At 41.2% G+C, this 23541-nt stretch overlaps 1 protein-coding gene across 1 annotated transcript in view; it reads left to right on the top strand.

The window, feature by feature from the left end:
* Positions 1-503: 503 nt before the first annotated feature.
* The window catches only part of LOC111978528 (fibroblast growth factor receptor 2-like), a 113953-nt gene continuing 90915 nt past the window's right edge, over positions 504-23541 (top strand). Inside the window, 2 exon segments of the mRNA XM_024008638.2 lie at positions 504-1263; positions 5905-6181. Coding sequence (XP_023864406.1) covers positions 5992-6181 — 190 coding nt within the window. The 5' untranslated portion in view covers positions 504-1263; positions 5905-5991.

Here is a 23541-nt window from a genome sequence, read left to right as displayed (position 1 = left end):
GGTGTTTGTTCTTCACTGGTTGCCATTTTCTTGTGGCAACAGGTCACAAATCATGCTGCTGTGATGGCACACTGTGGTATTTCACCCAATAGATATGGGAGTTTATCAAAATTGGATTTGTTTTAGAATTATTTGTGAGTCTGTGTAATCTGAGGGAAATATGTGTCTCTACTCTCTAATCTGGTCATACATTTGGCAGGAGTTTAGGAAGTGCAGCTCAGTTTCCAACTCTCCTTCAGGGCCCCTTGAAATGGGGGAGGGGGGGCTCATCTCATACAAAACACTGTAGCCGAACCCTGTGAGAATGATAGGCAATAGACAACAAGCCTACTGCTCCCGTATGTCAACATTATTCATTATATACAACATGGTAATAATACATACATTCCCTATTGCTATTATACATATGACTTGTGCGCATCAGGTGTTGTGTCCGCACGGGGGCGTAGTTACTGCAAGTTGCGCCAAGCCAACGAGGGGTGGAGGAGAACCCCTATTAACTATACAGTACAACGTTTGTAGTGAGCTCCGTAGGTTGAGCTCTCTCTCTCTCCTTGGCGTACGGAGCAAGGAAGGCTCGTGGTTTCTTTCTAGGCAAAAGCGTAGAAAGAGAGGGAGACACTGAGGTTTGATTGGCGGAGGAATTCATAGCCAGGAAACGGATCGAATTTCAGAGGGGAGTGATACCCACTGAAGTGAGGGAGGAGGGGGTTGTGTGTGTGTGAGGACGTAAGGAGCAGAACAAATCTTCTAAAACCTGACAAAGCGTCTGAGGACAGTACTACTATGATTGTCGGGGAAGAAGACGTTCTGCCGTGAGAGATCATAAATTGATGGATTCTTCATTTTGGAATTTATATATACTTTTTACGCATTACTTCTTCATAAACTACATAGGCCCTTCGTTTGGATGAAGAGGGCGCTCGCGGTGGAACACTGACGTGTTTTGAGTTGAAGAAACTGTATGAACTTGCTGAATAAGAAAAGTTTTGGAGACGTAACGTTAGCTAGCTAAGTATTTCAAGGATATGCATTTCAATTCAACATTTTTCAAGTGCAATGGAACACCAGTAATTTCGGGATTTAAGAGTCTCTCCAGTCATTTGAGTTGTTGCTCGTCGGATTTGGGGGTAATAAAAAATCGCTTCTTGGCATTTTTGGTAATGTGAAGAGAATTCGCTCCGTGAGGACTATAGGGTACACGCCTCCTGCCTTTTCCGTGCATGCGACTCGGAGGTCTTTCAGACTTCGTAGTTATTCGTGGTAAGTATTCTGGCAGTATTATTGTGGSCATAGATCTCAAATAGTTATTGTTCTATTCGTCCTAGAATAGTGGAGAATAGAGCTAATTTGTAATGTTTCTAAGTTTTGGAAATATTTTTGGGGAACCAGTTTGCTACACAAATGATCATCACGCGCATGCAACGTGATTTATTGTTAATAACTTTTTTAAACCATGAGAGATTAACCTAATTTGTTATTCAAAGGAGTTGTGAAATTACACATGTTATGCATAGGCTACTTTAATAGATAACTTGATTTGACAGTCGAATCATAATCAATTGCAAATATAATGTAGGCCTACTCCTTTTCTACAGCGAAACAAGAGGTATTTTTTTGCCATTTCTGAAAAATATAATATTTTTCATTCAATAAGAGCTGCCTTTATGGCAACGTTTACCATGTTTTCCCCTCAATTACAAAAATACAACTCAAGCAATGGTTGCAGCACCCATGAGTGTTCATTAACAACACTGTTTTGGTTATTTATTACTTTGCTTAATTTTCTACATTGCATTTATGGTGCCAATTACAATTACCCCTTGACCGCACGTTGTGTTTTTACAACTGATTTGAATATCAATAGGAATTCAATCAGCGGAAGAAATGTTATTCAGAAGCCTTGGTTTAAATGGGGGCCAGGAAAACGTGTGGATATGCTTATAAGGAAAAGCCCTCATGAGTACGAACTTGATGTTGGACGTCATGTTGTTGACAGCAGCAACTCATAACTCGTTTGTCAAAGCTATAGGCTATACACTGGATAGATTTACAACAGCTAAATCACCAAAAGTAGGCTAGACCTAGGCGAATTGTCGATGCAAAAATTGCCCATGAATTGTCAGTTACCTTGCTGTGCTGGCCTACAGTGTCCATTTCCCTTTGCTTTGCAATAGACTATTGAGAAACAAAATAGACGACTTATCGATTTGTAAGTAAACCATCATCCTAAAACAAGGTAGCCTGCCCACTCTAGCCTGGTCCAATCACGTTGCACGAGCGGGATGCATTCAGGCCACAGGCAACATCCCATGATGTAATGCGCGGGTCATTTGAGGGTTGTTACTGGTTACCACAGCCACAAAGTCTAAACGATCTATTTCTTAAAAATGAATGAAAGACAATTTTATTTTTTTTTGTCTTCATTTAATGTTATGGATAGGAGTAAGGTTAGCAGTGTGGTTCGGTTTTGGTTAGCCGACTAAACTCAACTCCACGATTTAAGATGGAGTTGAGCAGCGACTAGAGTAGGCGAACTGGAGTTCCAACGTTTTTATAAAAAACTACAGATTTCAGCACTCTAAAGAATTCGGGCTATTCTGGATTTCAGCACCCAAAGAAATGTGGGCTATTCTTTGGGTGCTGAAATATGTAGATTTGGTTAAAAATGTAATTTTATGTGACATTGGAGCTCCAGTCTGGCCACATTAGTCGCTGCTCAAATCCATTGTAAATCGTGGACTTGAGTATAGCCGGCTAGGATTAGGTTTAAAATCAGATATTAAGAAGATCAATTGTAAAAATAGGCAGGGTATAACTATGACTTTAAACCCAACCCTAAAGATGAATGAAAACCAAAATTAGCTTTTTGGTCTTCATTTAAGGTTAAGGTAAGACATGAGGTTAGCAGCTTGGTCAGGGTTAGGTTTGCCGACTAAACTCAACTCCACGATTTACGATGGCGTTGAGCGGCGACTAGTGTGGGAAAACTGGAGTTCCAATGGCTTTATAAAAAAAACGGATTTCAGCACCCCAAAAATGCAGGCTATTCTGTCTGGATTTCAGCACCCAAAGAAATGCGGGCTATAAATCCGTAGTTTTTAGTGTCGTCAGAGCTCCAGTCCACCCTTTACTCAACTCCATCGTATATCGTGAAATTGAGTATAGTCGGCTAGCGTTAGGTTAAAAATATGATTTTAAGTAGAGAATTTGTAGAAATAGGCCGGGGTTTAGCCATAATTATGACTTTGTGGCTGTGGTAACTAGTGACGACCTCATTAGAGATGAACCAGAATCTATAGACACCTTTCAAAGTTACTGTGTACATGTCAAATTATACACTACCCTTCAAACGTTTGGGGTCACTTAGAAATGTCCTTGTTTTTGAAAGAAAAACTTTTTTTTTTTGTCCCATTAAAATAACATCAAATTGATCATTGTTAATGTTGTTAATGGCAGCTTCATTAAATAGTACCCGCAAAACACCAGTCTCAACGTCAACAGTGAAGAGGCAACTCCGGGATATGTAGGTACTGTAATAACTACAGTACCTACATAGCCTAGTGATACATGTTTTTTCTTAATAACTAACACAGTATTCAATGCTGATTCTCTGAGAAACCGTTTATATATGTAAAACTTCACTACAATGTGATCAAATCAAATGTTATTTGTCACATGCGCCGATTACAACAGGTGTAGTAGAACTTACAGTGAAATGCATACTTACCATCCCTTAGCCAACAATGCAATTAAAAGAAATAAAAAATACCAGAAAAAAAAAGAATAAGAATTAAAAGTAACAAATAATTAAAGAGCAGCAATAAAATAACAATAGCGAGACTATATACAGGGGGTATCAGTACAGAGTCAATGTGCGGGGACACCAGTTAGTCGAGGTAATTGAGGTAGTATGTACATGTAGGTAGAGTTATTAAAGTGATTATGCATAGATAATAACAGAATAGCAGCAGCGTAAAAGAGGGGGGTGGGGCAATGCAAATAGTCTGGGTAGCCATTTGATTAGATGTTCAGGAGTCTTATGGCTTGGGGGTAGGAGCTGTTTAGAAGCCTCTTGGTCCTAGACTTGGCGCTCCGGTAACGCTTGCCATGCGTTAGCAGAGAGAACAGTCTATGACTAGGGTAGCTGGAGTCTTTGACAATTTTAGGGCCTTCCTCTGACACCGCCTGTTATAGAGGAGCTGGATGGCAGGAAGCTTGGCCACAGTGATATACTGGGCCATACGCACTACCCTCCTGAGGGGGAATTCTTTTTGTCGTGCCCTCTTCACGACTGTCTTGGTGTGCTTGGATCATGTTAGTTTGTTGGTGATGTAGACAACAAGGAACTTGAAGCTCTTAACCTGCTCCACTACAGCCACATCATTTTCCTGTTGTCCACAATCATTTCAGCCTTAGAATGCAAGCATCAAGTCAACTCAATAGAAATTCTATATATTCATGCGGCGTGTTTTTTAATTGTGAACGTGAGGATTTGCGACTTAGATCGGACATAAAAGGTAGGTGTAGTGTGGTTGTGTGCTGAGCTGAGGTGCATCAGAGCTTTGGTATGTCTGTCGCAAGGCTTGTTTGACAGCATTTTGTGACACTCTCTCTCTCTCTCTCATACCCACTCTTTCTATACGTGCTATTTGAATAGGTGAGACAGGTAAGAATAGAGACAAGAGAGTTTAGCAGAGTATAGTATACAGACGTAGGATCTTAATTTGAGCCAATTTGCTACAGCAGGAAAATAATCCTGCAGCAACAGGAAATGTGGATTATAATTAATGGACATTTTTTGTAGGGGTTGGTATATTTTTTGTTAGGCCAAATCAAGTCTGACATTTTAAAGTGGAAATTACAAACTTTAGAAACCTTTTTAAACCTTGAATACACTACAAGTTTACATTTTCAAATTAAGATTCTACATCTGTGGTGTAAATGCAGAATTGGCTTCATTTTCTATGTCAATACAAATGTTCCTCTTTTGGTTTTCCTCCTCCTCTCCCTCATCTGACAAGGTACACATCTGTCGTTCTGCCCCTGAACAGGCAGTTAACCCACTGTTCCTAGGCCGTCATTGAAAATAAGAATGCTTCTAACTGACTTGCCTAGTTAAATAAAGGTAAAATTAAAAAAATAAAATAAATCCTTTCCCCCCACATTATAAAATAATGTAATCCCTACCTACCTTTCCCTTCAATCTATTCCTACCTACCTACCTACCTACCTACCTACCTACCTACCTACCTACCTACCTACCTACCTACCTACCTACCTACCTACCTACCACCTACCTACCTACCTACCTACCTACCTACCTACCTACCTACCTACCTACCTACCTACCTACCTACCTACCTACCTACCTATCTATCTATCTATCTATCTATCTATCTATCTATCTATCTATCTATCTATCTATCTATCTATCTATCTATCTATCTATTCCTACTATCTATCATCTATCTATTCCTACCTACTATCTATCTATTATCTATCTATCTATCTATCTATCTATCATTCTATCTATCTATCTATCTATCTATCTATCTATCTATCTATCTATCTATCTATCTATCTATCTATCTATCTATCTATCTATCTATCTATCTATCTATCTATCCATCCCTAACCTATCTATCTATCTATCTATCCATCCCTACCTACCTACCTACCTACCTACCTACCTACCTACCTACCTAACCTACCTACCTACCTACCTACCTACCTACCTACCCTACCTACCTACCTACCTACCTACCTACCTACCTACCTACCTACCTACCTACCTACCTACCTTACCTACCTTACCTACCTACCTACCTACCTACCTACCTACCTATCCTACCAACCAACCAACCAACCACCCTTTTCCCAACTTTCTTGCCCCTCCCACAGCCTTTCCTCAGCCCAGGTGATTGGGGGAATTCACAGTGAGTGACAGGCCATACAGCCTGCAGTTCATGATTGGGTGGAGCCCTTCAGATGGGATCAGTGTCCAGGGGGAGGCGGAGCCTGAGGAGGGGGGGATGGGGGGGAGACTTGCCCTCCACTAACAGGATGGCTTCGTGGGCCTGGCTGCTCACCGCCGTCCTGCTGTCCCTAGTGATGGCTACTGTGGCGAGGCCACCGTACACTGTCGCCGAGGAAGAGGAGGCTACGCTAGAACCTGAAGGTAAGACACTGGCTCCTCATTGGCTGTATTATTTACTTTGTGCCCCTAGCCTAGATACTGATCTAAGGTCTGTTTAGAGGTATCCCCCTTCAATGGTTACGGTTAAGATTTGGGAAAGGTAAGCTGATCCTATACTGAACAAACATATAAACGCAACATGCAACAATTTCAAAKATTTTACTGAGTTGCACTTCTAATGAGGAAATCAGTCAATTGAAATCAATTCATTAGGCACCAATCTATGGATTTCACATGACTGGAAATACAGATATGCATCTGTCGGTCATAGATACCTTTTAAAAATGGGCCTCACAATGGGCTTCAGGATCTCGTCACAGTATTTCTGTGCATTCAAATTGCCATCAATAAAATGCAATTGTGTTCATTGTCTGTAGCTTATGCCTGCCCATACCATACCCGTCACTATGAGGGCATTCAATGTTGACATCAGCAAACCGCTCGACCACACAACGCCATACATTTGGTCTGTGGTTGTGAGGCCGGTTGGACATACCAAATTCTCTAAAACAACATTGGAGGCGACTTATGGTAGAGAAATGATTGTTCAATTCTCTGGCAACAGCTCTGGTGGACATTCCTGCAGTCAGCATGCCAATTGCACGCTCCCTCAAAACTTGAGATATTTGTGGCATTCTGTTGTGTGACAAAACTGCACATTTTAGAGTGGCCTTTTATTGTTGTTTTATTGTCCCCAGCACAAGGTGCACCTGTGTAATGATCATGCTGTTTAATCCGTTTATTGATATGCCACACCTGTCAGGTGGATGGATTATCTTGGCAAAGGAGAAATGCTCACTAACAGGGATGTAACAAATTTCTGCACAACATTTGAGAGAAATTAGCTCTTTGTGCGTATGGAAAATTTCTGGGCTCTTTTATTTCAGCTCATGAAACATGGGACCAACACTTTACACTTTACAACGTGCACCTGGTGTGTGTTATATACAGTGGGGCAAAAAAGTATTTAATCAGCCACCAATTGTGCAAGTTCTCCCACTTAAAAAGATGAGAGAGGCCTATAATTTTCATCATAGGTACACTTCAACTATGACAGGCAAAATGAGAAAAGAAAATCCAGAAAATCACATTGTAGGATTTTTAATGAATTTATTTGCAAATTATGGTGGAAAATAAGTATTTCTCATTCTCATTTCTCATTTTGTCTGTCATAGTTGAAGTGTACCTATGATGGAAATTACAGGCCTCTTTCATCTTTTTAAGTGGGAGAACTTGCATAATTGGTGGCTTACTAAATACTTTTTTGCCCCACTGTAACTGTGGGGTGGAGAGAAGGAGGTAATGTTGCTGTAAGACTCTCCTTGGCCCTCTAGCTCTTGTCTTGTACCACTTGTTGTACACTGTTAGGGTGATAGTTGTGGTTTAGGGTGGAGTGGAGTAGGGCTGGCACTTTTGAGTTGTACTCTCCAATTGATTTTACCTAATCCCTTTATACTTGTGGGAATTGGCCTATATGGATAAGGATAAATGGAAATGTTTGTTACAGAATAAATATGAAAAGCATTTGCATAACCATGGTAGCAATTGAAAGGGAACAGTTTCGAGATTTTTGGAAGTTATTAGAGCAAAGCTGAGGACACAAAAGTGCACCTGAGACAAGACTGAATCCAAACATTACACTGTTGATTTTATGTGAATTTTACATTTACAATACTTTTCACATTTGTTGATTAAGAAATCTGAAAATACTCTGGATACATTCAGTTACATGATAAGAATATTCCTGTAAAATGTTGGGTTGGTGCAACAAAAGACAAAAAAAGGACAAGGGTTTGAGTGAGAGGACTAACTGGTGTCTCCAAGTGGCCACACACCTCTCCAACATATGTACAGTTTCCAAGTAATTTCAATGCATTTTTATGACTATAATGTGCTTTTGTCTAGCTCTCCTAGCTGTGCCTTAAGGAACTAGTATTTGTATTAGTTTTTTTGGAACACAACCCTGCATCCCCACCCTCACACAAATACTTTTGTTGTTTACGCAATCCAAAAACGGTCCATTATAAATCTCAATCTGGGTCAGGTGGGCATCATTTGAAGCGTGTTCTATTGCCAACATGACTAGCTAAGTTATAAAATATGATATTACAGTGTTAGGCTTTCACAATGCAATTCAGGGAAACAGATCATCATTTTGGTGGGCATAGAAAGGAGTCATGAGTGCATTCAGGTGCATGTGCCACTGCAAATTTTCTTCACAATAGACACAATGCCCACTTAACCCAGAAGCCAGCTGCACCAATGTGTCGGAAGAAACACAGTGCACCTGGCGAACGTGTCAGCGTGCATTGCGCCCGGCCCGCCACAGGAGTCGCTAATGCGCAATGGGACAAGGACATCCCTGCTGGCCAAACCCTCCCCTAACCCGGACAATGCTGGGCCAATTGTGCGCCGACCCATGGGTCTCCCGGTCGCGTCCAGCTGCGACAGAGCCTGGACTCGAACCCAGAATCTCTAGTGGCACAGTTAGCACTGCGTTGCAGTGCCTTAGACCACTGCGACACTCGGGAGACCCAGGAACGTTTTTTAAGAGTATTTCTGCATAGTGGACTTTTCTTGACTTTTCCTTCAGATAGGGGAGATTACGGAGATTTTGGGAAGTTATGTGACGGGGGATTAAGTGGGCTGAACCTGGGGTTCACATGATGAGGGATCAACAGGGCAGGGGTCGGAGGCGTGTTAAGAAAGCAGCCCCAATATCTGATTCCAGATCAGTTTTTGTCAGCTGACCCTGGTCAACCACAGCGGTAATATTCCACGGTGGTGATGTTTGTGTGTGTGTGTATTGTGTTCACCGGTAAATTTAGAATCTATTTGTGCCTTTGTGTATTTTTCATAGGATTTATTTGGCCATTTGAAAACACATTCCAAATTGAATACACTACATTTTATACCACCAAAGATTGCACAACTTATTTCTATTGGGGTCATATGAGAGTGCATCTTTCGTCTCTCTTGTTCTGATTGGTTGAGGTTGCGGCGGTGTCCCGCCCGTCACCTGTACAGACAGAAACAGAGGAACATGAAAAGAGGTGTCTCTTTTCCTCTCTTAGTTACCCCCCAGAGGTTGTCTTGTCAGTAGTGTTCCCTGGTGCCACCCCCTCTGAACGCCAGAGCTCCCTGGGGCCACAAGTGCCTAAACCACTGTCTTTCTCTGCCTCTCTGAGAGGGGAGGGGTAATTGTCATAGATTGCATATCAGTGTTACTGCTTGCTTTGAACGAGGAGTGAACCCATGATAGCTCTGCTGCTAGTTTGTTTACCTCCCACTGAAGAAGGCTTTTAAATTAAATGTCTGTGTATGCTATCCCTTGACTTACTTTTATTTAAGCCCTTTGCTCTAATAGGGAGCATGGGCTGTTGACGAATGTTCTCCATCTCACTCTGAAGGTCCTACATGCTATCTCTGATGCAGTGAGAGAAAAAAATGTATTCAAAAATGAAGCTTTATACAAAACAAATTGCGGAGTACGGAACCATTACGTTAAAAAAATACAATATATTCATTATATTTCTATGGTCCTCACTCTGGACTGGGGGTTAGTCAGGCTAAATCAATGTAAATATGCATAGACACGTCAACCTATTGTCATGAAATGCACGCCATTGTGATTCGTTTTGATTGTTTGCTACTCATTATGATAGCAAAAGGACCTTTCAGCTAGTGATATACTGTAGGACTCCAACCTGTAAGGCTAGTATAGCAGGGAGGAACATTCTGATACACTGTGCTACAGTAGTTTGGAGTAGTTCAAGATGGCTACTGCTCGCTAAAATCAATGTTCAGGTATTAATTTGCATAGTGATGGCCCGTTCAATTTGAATAAGAAGAACCAGATTTTATTGCATGTAAGTGGGTGGTTACATGAGAAGAGATAGTGGTCATAGGACTCAAACGTAGTGATACCTTAACAACAGAATGATCCAGGTTGTAAAAGTATCAGCCTGCCTGCCTCTGGTCTGTTAATGACATGTTGTGTGTTTGTGTGAATCTCTACATGCGTGTGTACGTGTGAGCGTGCATGTGCCTGCATGTCTCTGTGTTTGTTTGTGTGTGTGTATGTCAGTGGCTATGAAGCTAAACTCTCCCACTAAACAAACTGTTCTGAGTCCTGCTGTCAGTGTGGCAGGCAGATAGACTGATAGCTTCTTCTATATAATGGACTTTTATAGGCCCCTGCTTGCCTGCCATTAGGCCTAGTTACTGTTCATTTTTTTTAACCTTTATTTAACTAGGCAAGTCAGTTAAGAACAAATTCTTATTTACAATGACAGACTACCTGGGAACACTGCATTGTTCAGGGGCAGAATGACAGATATCATTTTTTTTTGTCAGCTCAGGGATTCGGTCCAGCAACCTTTCGGTTACTGGTCCACACTCTAACCACTTGGCTACCTGCTGTTGACGTGTATTAATGTTATATGGACTATTGTTTCCCTTGGCCGATGCAGCAAAAAATGCCTTGTCACTCCTCCACTACCTGTCTGATGAGTGTTGGTGGTGGTGTGTGTGTGTGTGCCTGGCAGGTACCGAATGCTCGGCGGGAGGGCCGTTGCCATGGACGCCACCGGAAGGCAGTTGGCAGAGCACTGCATTGTCATGACAATAAAGCTTGATGGAATTTTAATTTGAAAGGAAATAATGGAGAATTAGAACAGAGAGAGGGAAATAAGAATGGTCCAGAGAGTGGACACAGAAAGAGGGGAGAGTATGCATTCTATAGTATAGTTTGTGAGGTGTGTGTGCATGCTTATGGATGTGTGTGTTTATGACTTTTAGTCCTCCCACTCACACCTCTCTTTCCACTCCTCTCCTCTCACTAATTTGGGGTGGCAGGTAGCTTAGTGGTTAGAGKTTTGGGCCTGTAACCGAAAGGTTGCAAGATCAAATCCCTAAGCTGACAAGATAAAAATCTGTCATTCTGCCCCTGAACAAGGCAGTTTAACCCACTGTTTCTAGGCTGTCATTGTAAATAAGAATTTGTTCTTAACTGACTTGCCTAGTTAAATAAAGGTTAAATTAAAAACTACAAGTGAGAGAAATGGCAGAGAAGAGTTAGCTAGTTCAGCACATATCAAAGCTGCAGGCTAAAGTAATTGCTCCTCTTTCCCCCGAGCTGCCAAACTAACCCTGATTCAGATGACCATGCTAGATTATGGAGACATCATTTATAGATTGGCAGGTAAGGGTGCTCTCGAGCGGCTAGATGTTCTTTACCATTCGGCCGCCAATGCTCCTTATACGACACATCACTGCACTCTATACTCCTCCGAAAACTGGTCATCTCTGTATACCTGTCACAAGACCCACTGGTTGATGCTTATTTATAAAACCTTCTTAGGCCTCACTCCCCCTATCTGAGGTATCTACGGCAGCCCTCATCCTCCACATACAACTCCCGTTCTGCCAGTCACATTCTGTTAAAGGTCCCCAAAGCACACACATCCCTGGGTCGCTCCTCTTTTCAGTTCGCTGCAGCTAGCGACTGGAACGAGCTGCAACAAACACTCAAACTGGACAGTTTTATCTCAATCTCTTCATTCAAAGACTCAATCATGGACACTTACTGACAGTTGTGGCTGCTTTGTGTGATGTATTGTTATCTTTACCTTCTTGCCCTTTGTGCTGTTGTCTGTGCCCAATAATGTTTGTACCATGTTTTGTGCTTCTAACATGTTGTTGTTATGTTGTGTCGCTACCATGATGTGTTGTCATGTGTTGCTGCCTTGCTATGTTGTTGTCTTAGGTCTCTCTTTATGTAGTGTTGTCTCTCTTGTCGTGATGTGTGTTTTGTCCTATATTTATATTTTATTTATTTTTAATTTGGAATCCCAGCCCCCGCAGAAGGCCTTTTGCCTTTTGGTAGGCCGTCATTGTAAATAAGAATTTGTTCTTAAAATAAGAAATAGTTACTGCAGTGTCTGTTTTTATGATCACACACATCCTCGAAAATCACACTGCTCTTTATGTACGCAACAAAAAAAGTTGGCAAAAAGTTTTCATGCTAAAGTTATCTGGTTTTCATCTCTGTTTGAAATGGATATTTCTCCCTCTTTCTCCCAGTGACAGTTATTATCAGCATGGCTATCAGGCGTGACAGACTGTCACTGTCTCAAACTTTTTTATTCACTCCTCTCCTCTCACTAAACGACAGGATTGAGAAATGGCAGAGAAGAGCTAGCTAGTTTACAGCAGTGTCTGTTTTTATGATCACACACTTAGAAAAATCACACTGCTCTTTATGTACGCAACTCATGCTCCTTGGATACTGTTACTGTTGGTGCTTAGTCTGCTTAGAGACATGACAGACAGTTGGACAGATGGAGTGAGAAAGATAGGCAGCTAGATAGATAAGTGTGTTCTGGTGTGAGAATTGGTTGCAGCCTCTTGCCACAGTCCCTCATAGAGCATAATTCCCTCCTGCCAGGATGGTGTGAATGAATAGAGGAGAGGAGTGATAGCCACGCTGATAATAACTGTCACAGAGAGGGAGAGTTGAATTGAGTTGAATTTAATTGAATTGAGAGAGAGAGATCCATTTTAAACAGAGACGAAAACCAGCCAACTTTAGCATTCCAACTTTTTGCTTACTTTTTTTTTTATATATCTGAAAGGTATTGCCGGTGACAAAGCCTGTACTTTTATTTCCTTCAACTGACCTAGTCATGATTTCAGTGTTTAAACGTCCCGCCAAATTCCCAGTATGAATGTCGCCTTTCATCTTACCGTCTTTGGCATGCATTAAATCATGAACATTCTATTGTTGTCCGACATCAAACTTATCTTTGTAGTCAGTCCATGGGCCAGACCAAAAGTTTGGCCACTTTGGGGTGGCAAAGGTTTGATGGTATTATATTGTTCCCCGCAAGCCCCTGATCAAATTGATGTATGATATTTTCTCCCAAAATGTTATAAATCCTGTTGTATGGAAGTCTTTTCAATAGAATCTTTGCAGGCTGATAAAGAAAGGTTGAGACATGTTGAAATGTTCACATGCTCATTGAAATTGACTGTGAAACAACGATGAAACTTTCTGTTTGGTAGATCTCATCTTAAAAACCATGGGATTTGGCACATTTTTGCCATCAGAACTAATGATTTACCTAGACTGACTGTCACGCCTGCTCCCGCTTCTCCTCTCTGGCCCTGGAGGGTGCCCATTACGTGCATCAGCACTCATTGGACTCACCTGGACTCCTTTACTTTGTTGATTGCCCCTCTATATCTGCCTGCTCCTCAGTTTGTTCCCCGTGTCAGTATTGATGTCGTTACGTTTGTTTCTTGTCCGTTTTCCATTAAATGTTCACTCCATGTACTTGCTTCTCGTCTCCAGCATCGGTCCTTATACTGACTCATCATTGAAACAACAATGTTACAAATCCCAGAACTACATATTTGTTTTAGGGAAATTGGTCATACTGGGAAATAATAGAAGAACAAGAGATCCAGATCTGGTAGAGTATCGGCTTTATAGTTGCCACCTTTAATAGTCTTTCGTAAAGCAATACTCAGCATGGTAAATGAAAGGTGTGCTCTGTCATTTGTTGAATTGTKCCAGCAAGTTAACACAAAGATTTAGGTAAACACAAGTCATCACTAAAAAGGAACATTGGTGATTATAATAATCTCTTCTGTCCCTGAACAGAAAATGTATTTCAGAAGAACAGAATATGAGTTGGCCTACAGTATGTTATCTGGCTATGCGTGATCCCATAGGCTGTAGGCCTGTTTTAATTTAGCAGACAATATACACTACTGTTCGAAAGTTTTGGGTCACTTTAGAAATGTCCTTGTTCTTGAAATGTCCATTAAAATAACATCAAATTAATCAGAAATACAGTGTAGACATAGTTAATGTTGTAAATGACTATTGTAGCTGGAAACGGCTGATTTTTAATGGAATATCTACATAGGCGTACAGAGGCCCATTATCAGCAACCATCACTCCTGTGTTCCAATGGCACGTTGTGTTAGCTAATCCAAGTTTAATAGTAGATTTAAAAAAAAAGAGCTGGCACACACCCAGAATAATAGTTTGTGTGGAGGTGCTTACTAACGGCGAATATTCCTCAGGATGAGGAAGGCACAGTGATGCCGAAACGTTGGTAAATACCCATTAAATTGCTGGGAGATTATACATGGAGTGTGCAACTTTCTTTATTTTGATAGTTTATAGCTAATACAAGTTGATCATTTTAAAAGGCTAATTGATCATTAGAAAACCCTTTTGCAATTATGTTAGCACAGCTGAAACCTGTTGTACTCATTAAAGAAGCAATAAAACTGCCCTTCTTTCGACTAGTTCAGTATCTGGAGCATCAGCATTTGTGTGTTCGATTACAGGCTCAAAATGGCCAGAAACAAATAACTTTCTTCTGAAACTCATCCGTCTATTCATGTTCTGAGAAATGAAGGCTATTCCATGAAAGAAATTGCCAAGAAACTGAAGATCTAGTACAACGCTGTGTACTACTCCCTTCACAGAACAGCACAAACTGGCGCTAACCAGAATAGAATGAGGAGTGGGAGGCCCCGGTGCACAACTGAGCAAGAGGACAAGTACATTAGAGTGTCTGCCAGTCCTCAACTGGCAGCCTCTTAAGGATCCGCCCATTTTTTTTCAATTTTCACCTGAAATGACATACCCAAATCTAACTGACTGTAAAAAAAATTATTGTTTTGTACCATCAACTTTGAAATGCAAGAGGGAGGCCATATTGTATTATTCCAGCCCAGGTACAATTTAGATTTTGTCCACTAGATGGSAGCAGTGTATGTGCAAAGCTTTAGACTGTTCAAAATTGCACAAGACTGCCCAAATGTGCCTATTTGTTTATTAATAACTTTTCAAGTTCAAAACTGTGCACTKTCCTCAAACAATAGCATAGTATTATTTCACTGTAATAGCTACTGTAAATTGGACAGTGCAGTTAGATTAACACGAATTTAAGCTTTCTGCCAATATCAGATATGTCTTATGTCCTGGGAAATTTTCTTGTTACTTACAACCTCATGCTAATCGCATTAGCCTACGTCAGCTCAACCGTCCCGTGGATGGGACACAGATCCCAAAGAAGTTTTAAATAGTACCCGCAAAACACCAGTCTCAACATCAACAGTGAAGAGGCGACTCCAGCATGCCATATCTCAGACTGGCCAATAAAATGAAAAGATTAAGATGGGCAAAAGAACACAGACACTGGACAGAGGAAGATTTGCAAAAAAGTGTTATGGACAGACAAATCTAAGTTTGAGGTGTTCGGATCACAAAGAAGAACATTCATGAGACGCAGAAAAAAAAATGCTGGAGGAATGCTTGACGCCATCTGTCAAGGATGGTGGAGGCAATGTGATGGTCTGGGGGTGCTATGGTGGTGGTAAAGTGGGAGATTTGTACAGGGTAAAAGGGATCTTGAAGAAGGAAGGCTATCAATCCATCTTGCAACGCCATGCCATACCCTGTGGACGGCACTTAATTGGAGCCAATTTCCTCCTACAACAGGACAATGACCCAAAGCACAGCTCCAAACTATGCAATAACTATTTAGGGAAGAAGCAGTCAGCTGGTATTCTGTCTATAATGGAGTGGCCAGCACAGTCACCGGATCTCAACCCTATTGAGCTGTTGTGGGAGCAACTTGACCATATGGCACGTAAGAAGTGCCCATCAAGCCAATCCAACTTGTGGGAGGTACTTCAGGAAGCATGGGGTGAAATCTCTCCAGATTACCTCAACAAATTGACAACTAGAATGTCAAAGGTCTGTAAGGCTATAATTGCTGCAAATGGAGGATTATTTGATGAAAGCAAAGTTTGAAGGACACAATTATTATTTCAATTAAAAATCATTATTTATAACCTTGTCAACGTCTTGACTATATTTCCTATTCATTTTTCAACTCATTTCATGTGACCCCAAACTTTTGAAGTGTGTATACTTATAAGTACCGTGCCATTATTTTAGATTGTGATTTTATAGTAAGAAGAATATAATTGAACTAGAAAGGATGTTTTTCCCATTCCTGAGTGAGTGTGCATATGAAGTGGCTATGTTGAGCGTAAAAGTTGCAATTTACTCTAGATTTAGAGTTATTTAGTTGTGAATTATACAAACCTTAGAATGTCTTAGAAATCAAAACATACAGTGCATTCGGAAAGTATTCAGWGCCCTTGACTTTTTCCACATTTTGTTACGTTACAGCCTTTTTCTAAATTGGATTAAATAAATAAAAAACTCAGCTATCAACACACCATACCCCATAATGACAAAGCGAAAACAGGTTTTTAGAAATTTTTGCAAAAGTATATATAGCAAAAAAAACAGAAATACCTTATTTACATAAGTATTCAGACCCTTTGCTATTAGATTCAAAATTGAGCACAGGTGCATCCTGGGTCAAACGTTTCGGGTAGCCTTCCACAAGCTTCCCACAATAAGTTGGGTAAACTTTGGCCAATTCCTCCTGACAGAGCTGGTGTAACTGAGTCAGGTTTGTAGGCCTCCTTGCTCTCACATGCTTTTTCAGTTCTGCCCACAAATGTTCAATAGGATTGAGGTCAGGGCTTTGTGATGGCCCCTCCAATAGACTTTGTTGTCCTTAATCCATTTTGCCACAAGTTTGGAAGTATGCTTGGGGTCATTGTCCATTTGGAAGACCCATTTGTGACCAAGCTTTAACTTCCTGACTGATGTCTTGAGATGTTTCTTCAATATATCCACAGAATTTTTCTACCTCATGATGACATCTATTTTGTGAAGTGCACCAGTCCCTCCTGCAGCAAAGCACCCCCACAACATGATGCTGCACCTCCGTCCTTCACAGTTGGGATGGTGTTCTTCGGCTTGCAAGCCTCCCCCTTTTTCCTCCAAACATAAGGATGGTCATTATGGCCAAACAGTTCTATTTTTTGTTTCAGGACATTTCTCCAAAAAGTGTAATCTTTGTCCCCATGTGCAGTTGCAAACCGTTGTCTGTTTTTTTTATGGCGGTTTTGGAGCAGTGGCTACTTCCTTGCTGAGCGGCCTTTCAGGTTATGTTGATATAGAACTCGTTTTACTGTGGATATAGATACTTTTGTTCCTGTTTCCTCCAGCATCTCCAGCATCTTCAAACTCCTTTGCTGTTCTGGGATTGATTTGCACTTTTCACACCATAGTATGTTCATCTTTAGGAGACAGAATGCGTCTCCTTCCTCAGCGGTATGACAGCTGCGTGGTCCCATGGTGTTTATACTTGCGTACTATTGTTTGTACAGATGAACGTGGTACCTTTATGCATTTGGAAGTTGCTCCCAAGGATGAGCCAGACTTATGGAGGTCCACATTTTTTTTTCTGAGGTCTTGGCAGATTTCTTTTGATTTTTCAATTAGTCTATCAGAAGCTTCTAAAGCCATGACATCATTTTCTGGAATTTTCCAAGCTGTTTAAAGGCATAGTCAACTTATTGTATGTAAACTTTCTGACCCACTGGAATTGTGATACAGTGAATTATAAGTGAAATAATCTGTCTGGTAACAATTGTTGGAAAAATMACTTGTGTCATGCACAAAGTAGATGTCCTAACCGACTTGCCAAAACTATAGTTTGTTCACAAGAAATTTGTGGAGTGGTTGAAAAACAAGTTAATGATTCCAACCTCCAAGTGTATGTAAACTTTCGACTTCAACTGTATGAAGGCTGTTATGGCTAACTGCAATATTAGGTTATTGTCTTTTCTCAATACTTGAGTGTCATTTGTAGTAAAGTCTAGGCAACAAATAACATTGAATTGTGTTCTTTACATTTTTTAGCTGTGAGTTAGGTTCACTTTAACCACTTTTTATTTTACAAGCAGACTGAGCATGTAGATCATATTCTTTGTTGTTTAATTAGTTAAAACCTGTATTTCCCCCTAGCAGGGATTTTTTGCATGTTTCGGGGAAACAAAAAAATAAGTGTCACCTATTTGGGCCCTCACCAGTTTGCATCCCTGGTCTATATAAGTTCCCACAATTGACAGTGCATGTCAGAGCAAAAACCATGCCATGAGGTCAAAGGAATTGTCCGTAGAGCTCCGAGACAGGAATGTGTCAAGGCACAGATCTGGGGAAGGGTACCAAAAACTGTCTGCAACATTGAAGGTCCCCAAGAACACAGTGGCCTCATCATTCTTAAATGGAAGAAGTTTGGAGCCACCAATACTCTTCCTAGAGCTGGCTGCCAGGCCAAACTGAGCAATCGGGGGAAAAGGGCCTTTTTCAGGGATGTAACCAAGAACCCGATGGTCACTCTGACAGAGCTCTTGAGTTCCTCTGTGGAGATGGGAGAGTCTTCCAGAAGGACAACCATCTCTGCATCACTCTACCAATCAGGCCTTTATTGTAGAGTGGCCAGATGGAAGCCACACCTCAGTAAAAGGCACGCAGCACACTTGGAGTTTGCCAAAAGGCACCCAAAGACTCTCAGACCATGAGAAACAAGATTGAACTCTTTGGCCTGAATGCCAAGTGTCATGTTTGGAGGAAACCTGGCACCATCCCTACGGTGAAGCATGGTGGTGGCAGCATCATGCTGTGGGGATGTTTTTCAGCGGCAGGGACTTGGAGATCAAGGCAAAGATGAACGGAGCAAAGTACAGAGAGATCCGTGATGAAAACCTGCTCCAGAGCGCTCAGTACCTCAGACTGGGGTGAAGGTTCACCTTCCAACAGGACAATGATCCTAAGCACACAGCCAATACAATTCAGAAGTGGCTTCGGGACAAGTCTCTGAATGTCCTTGAGTGGCCCAGCTAGAGCCCAGACTTGAACCCGCTCTAACATCTCTGGAGAGACCTGAAAATAGATGTGCAGCGACGCTCCCCATCAAATCTGACAGAGTTTGAGAGGATCTGCAGAGAAGAATGCGAGAAACTCCCCAAATACAAGAGTGCAATGCTTGTAGCGTCATACCKAAGAAGATTGCCTTTGCATTGATGTCAGAGTGGTTAGTTAGTGGTCTTTAGTGAGTTGGGTACTACCAATGCATGTCCAGAGTGCATAGTAGGAGGTTACCTTGACTCAATGAATCATGAATGGCATTGTGGTGGTAATACGGTCACCACAACAGCCCTAACCTCTCTAACCTTACTAGTGATTTAATGAAATATGTTACCTAATCATTTTGTAGCCATTAGTTCAATGGCTTGCTGACAAATTTAATTAAAATTATGCAATTGGGGAAAAAATCTATCCTTTTTCAACTGTGAGATTTTTTTCAGGAATATTATAGATAATTTCTTATTGCTTGAACATATTTTTTGGGGGGCACTTTTTGGAATCATTTTGCTAATATTTTATAAATATTCTATATTTAACAAACCTAGTAAAATTGTTTGCTATTTGCATAACTTTAATCATGTTTTAATTATCATAACTTTAATGTTTTAATTATCATTAGGCATATTACACCTATTATTGAAAGAGTTGTGGCAATGTCAGACCAATCCAGTCAAAACCAATGGAGCTGGTTGGTAGCCATATTGGAAAATGTGTACCCTTTGGTTAAATCAGCAATAGCTAAACAACATTGTTTAGACTTTTCCTATCTTTATGTAAAGTATGCACTCATTATGAAGGCATTTTCAGAAAATGTGTTACCTGTGCCTCTTTGCTAGATGCATTCCTATGGGATTTCATATAGGGTGCAATGTACTAGGTATTTGTTTATGTCAATACCATTTTTATAGATTCATATTGCATATCATTTTAATAAATAAACATCAGTGAATGCTTGTAGAACAATTTTTTATGTAATATATTTGAAACAGATACAATACTTTTTGGGGCATATTTTTTACCACTATTCTGGTCATATTTAGCTACATGCATATAACTGACATACTCGGGCCATAATTTGCGGTTGTCCTCATTGCAACACACACTTTAAGCCATTATTGGTCTTATTACACCAATTATTTATTCAGTTATGGCCATGCTCAATCAATGCAGTTGCTTCCCATTGAAATGAATGGTGGCCATCTTGAAAATAGGCTGCTGGGACTGATTATCGACAACATCTATGATGACTCTATATATCTAAGAAACTTCCACAATGGATCTTCTTGTTCTGTGTGAAATCTGTTGTAGTTATCATCTAGGGTACTATGTCATAATTGAGCACATCCCAATACTGACCATTCTGGCTCGAGATACCCCAAAATGCATACATATGTGACTCGTTTCAGGAAACTGTATGTTGCGCGTCACTACTTCACAGAAGAGCCATTTGAACGTAAACTCTTTTTTAAAATCAAAATGCATTTTTTTTGGCAGAAATGCCTTCTGGAACATGTGAACTTTCATGTGCCTTAATAACAAACTTGTATGCCATCTGTAAATACTAATACAATTGTTAAATTACGAGCCTAGTTGGTTTAGCCATGGAAAAAGACAGGAACCTTCCGCTAGCCATGATTGGCTGAGATAATGGATGGGCTGGACATACCGATAGATGAGTTCGGATTGGTCTGCCATGTAGCACGCTTCTGTCTATAACATGAGCTGGTCAGTATTTGTAGGTAATCCTTTCTAACGTGGATGTTTTTTTTTAGATATCAAAGTGTTGCTCTCCACTTTCTGGACGACCGAGTTTTGAAATAAGTGGAAGACCCGGTGGAATTAGAGTATGATAGCAAAGGATAAGAGGAAAATTCTGGCCTTTGATTGCAAATAGGAGTCGAAAAAGAGAACACACAGAAGGCTGTATAAAACACCTGTCTCCGGATTGCATCTTCAAACTAAGGGCAACCATGGCATCCGTGACAGAGAGGGAGAAACGGGGTAAGATAGTCTAGCTAGCTACATATTCAGATATTACACGTTTCTAATTTTGTCAAAGTCGTTTTCATTTCAAGTTCAAACATTGAACCTGGTTGGTTAGCTACCTGCAGATTCATGCATAATCATGACATTATGGTTAATTGTTTAGCTAGCTAGCTACAATCTAAACAAAAGACTCCACTATGCAAGTAACAATTTTATTAGAATGTTCATGATGTCACTGTGACAACTGTGGATAGGTAAATTCGCTATCTACTCTGGCTATCTACTCCGATTTCAGAGCACTCTCATCTGAGTGTGCCAGAGCGCAGAATAACTGGCGAATTTACGAACGCTTATCACCCGTTGAAAAAGGCTGGTGTTGGCAAAAAAGTGTAATTCAATTGTTGCGAGCAGCACAGTTACAGTCACCAACGCTCTGGATAACATCAAAATAGCCTATCCAGCTCTGCTAGGGCGAGTAAAATGTTCAGAATTAGCTGTTCTCTCATGTGTCTGGAAGTAGCTAACAAGCTAGCCAATGTTAGCCAGTTAGCTTGGGAGCTTGACTGCTGTTGTTAGGTCAAAACCCTACTCCTCGGCCAGAGTGTCCAGTGWGCGCTCTGAATGCTCCGAGAGCAAAACGCTCTGAATTTACGAACGGACAATCTGACAACGCTCTGAAATGATGAACGTCCAAGGCGCACTCTGGCACTTCAGATTGAATTTACGAATTCAATCTGAGGCCATTTTCTCAAAAGTGAGGTTGCAAGTTTATAAACTTTCAAAGCAGAATTACTTCCCCATTTTTCCTCAACTGTAGTGTATGATAAACAATTTTCTGACACTGATTCTCTACTTTTATCCAATGTAAAAAATACTATTGAAAAATTTTGCTGCATAAGACCGAATCGAGCCGGTCAGTTACGTATTTGACCTTTGATCCCCAAAGTGCYCCCATGAAGATGTCGTTATCATTCCACTTGTTTCATACGTTAATATGTGTTGTTTTTATGAAGTTAATAACATAGAAAATATCCTTAGTTTGAGAAGATTGTTCCCTGATAATAAAAAATTACATTTCATACCCTCAATCCTGTTAGTACAACTAAACACATAGGGGTCATAACATATAATCCAGTTATACCCACATTTAGCTACCTCCGATATATGGGTATCATACCCAAATATAACCGACAGTCAAATCATATCAAATGTTATTTGTCACATACACCGAATATAACTGGTGTAGACTTTACAGTGAAAAGCTTACTTACAAGCCCTGCAGTTTTAAGAAAAATGTGGTAAAAAAAACGAATTAAAGAGCAGCAGTAAAATAACAGTAGCAAGGCTACATACAGGGGGTACAGGGGGTACCGGTACAGATTCAATGTGCGGGGTCACAGGTTAGTTGAGGTAATTGAGGTAATATGTACATGTAGGTAGAGTTAAAGTGACTATGCGTAGATAATAACCAGAGAGTAGCAGCAGTGTAAAAGAGGGGGGACAATGTGAATAGTCTGGGTAGCTATTTGATTAGCTGTTCAGGAGTCTTATGGCTTGGGGTAGAAGCTGTTAAGAAACCTTTTGGACCTYGACTTGGCACTCCGGTACCGCTTGCCGTGCGGTAGCAGAGAGAAGAGTCTATGACTAGGGTGGCTGGAGTCTTTGACCATTTTTTGGGCTTTCCTCTGACACTGCCTGGTATAGAGGTCCTGGATGGCAGGAAGCTTGGCCCCAGTGATGTACTGGGCCGTACGCACTACGCGCTGTAGTGCCTTGCGGTCGGCGGCCAAGCAGTTGCCATACCAGGCAGTGATGCAACCAGTCAGGGGTCTCAATGGTGCAGGTGTAGAACTTTTTGAGGATCTGAGGACCCATGCCAAATCTTTTCAGTCTCCTGAGGGGGAATAGGCTTTATCGTGCCCTCTTCATGACTGTGTTGGTGTGTTTGGACCATGATAGTGGTCCTCCTTTTCCTGTAGTCCACAACCATCTCCTTTGTCTTGATCACATTGAGGGAGAGGTTGTTATCCTGGCACCACGCGGCCAGGTCTCTGACCTCTTCCCTATAGGCTGTCTCATCGTTGTCGGTGATCAGGCCTACCTCTCTTGTGTCGTCTGCAAACTTAATGATGGTGTTGTAGTCGTGCCTGGCCATGCAGTCATGGGTGAACAGGGAGTACAGGAGGGGTTCGTCTGAGGGCACACCCCTGAGGGGCCCCCATGTTGAGGATCAGCGTGGCGGATGTGTTGTTGCCTACCCTTACCAACTGGGGGGCGGCCCGTCAGGAAGTCCAGGATCCAGTTTCAGAGGGAGGTGTTTAGTCCCAGGATCCTTAGCTTAGTGATGAGCTTTGAGGGCACTATGGTGTTGAACGCTAAGCTGTAGTCAATGAATAGCATTCTCACGTAGGTGTTCCTTTTGTCCAGGTGGGAAAGGTTAGTGTGGAGTGCAATAGTAGTTGCATCTTCTGTGGATCTGTTGTGCTGGTATGCAAATTTGGGTGGATCTGGGGTTTCTGGGATAATGGTGTTGATG

Source organism: Salvelinus sp. IW2-2015, linkage group LG18 (assembly GCF_002910315.2).
Source record: "Salvelinus sp. IW2-2015 linkage group LG18, ASM291031v2, whole genome shotgun sequence".
Taxonomy (NCBI): domain Eukaryota; kingdom Metazoa; phylum Chordata; class Actinopteri; order Salmoniformes; family Salmonidae; genus Salvelinus; species Salvelinus sp. IW2-2015.
The sequence above is the reverse complement of the archived record's forward strand: the minus strand, read 5'-3'. Positions and strand labels throughout refer to the sequence as shown.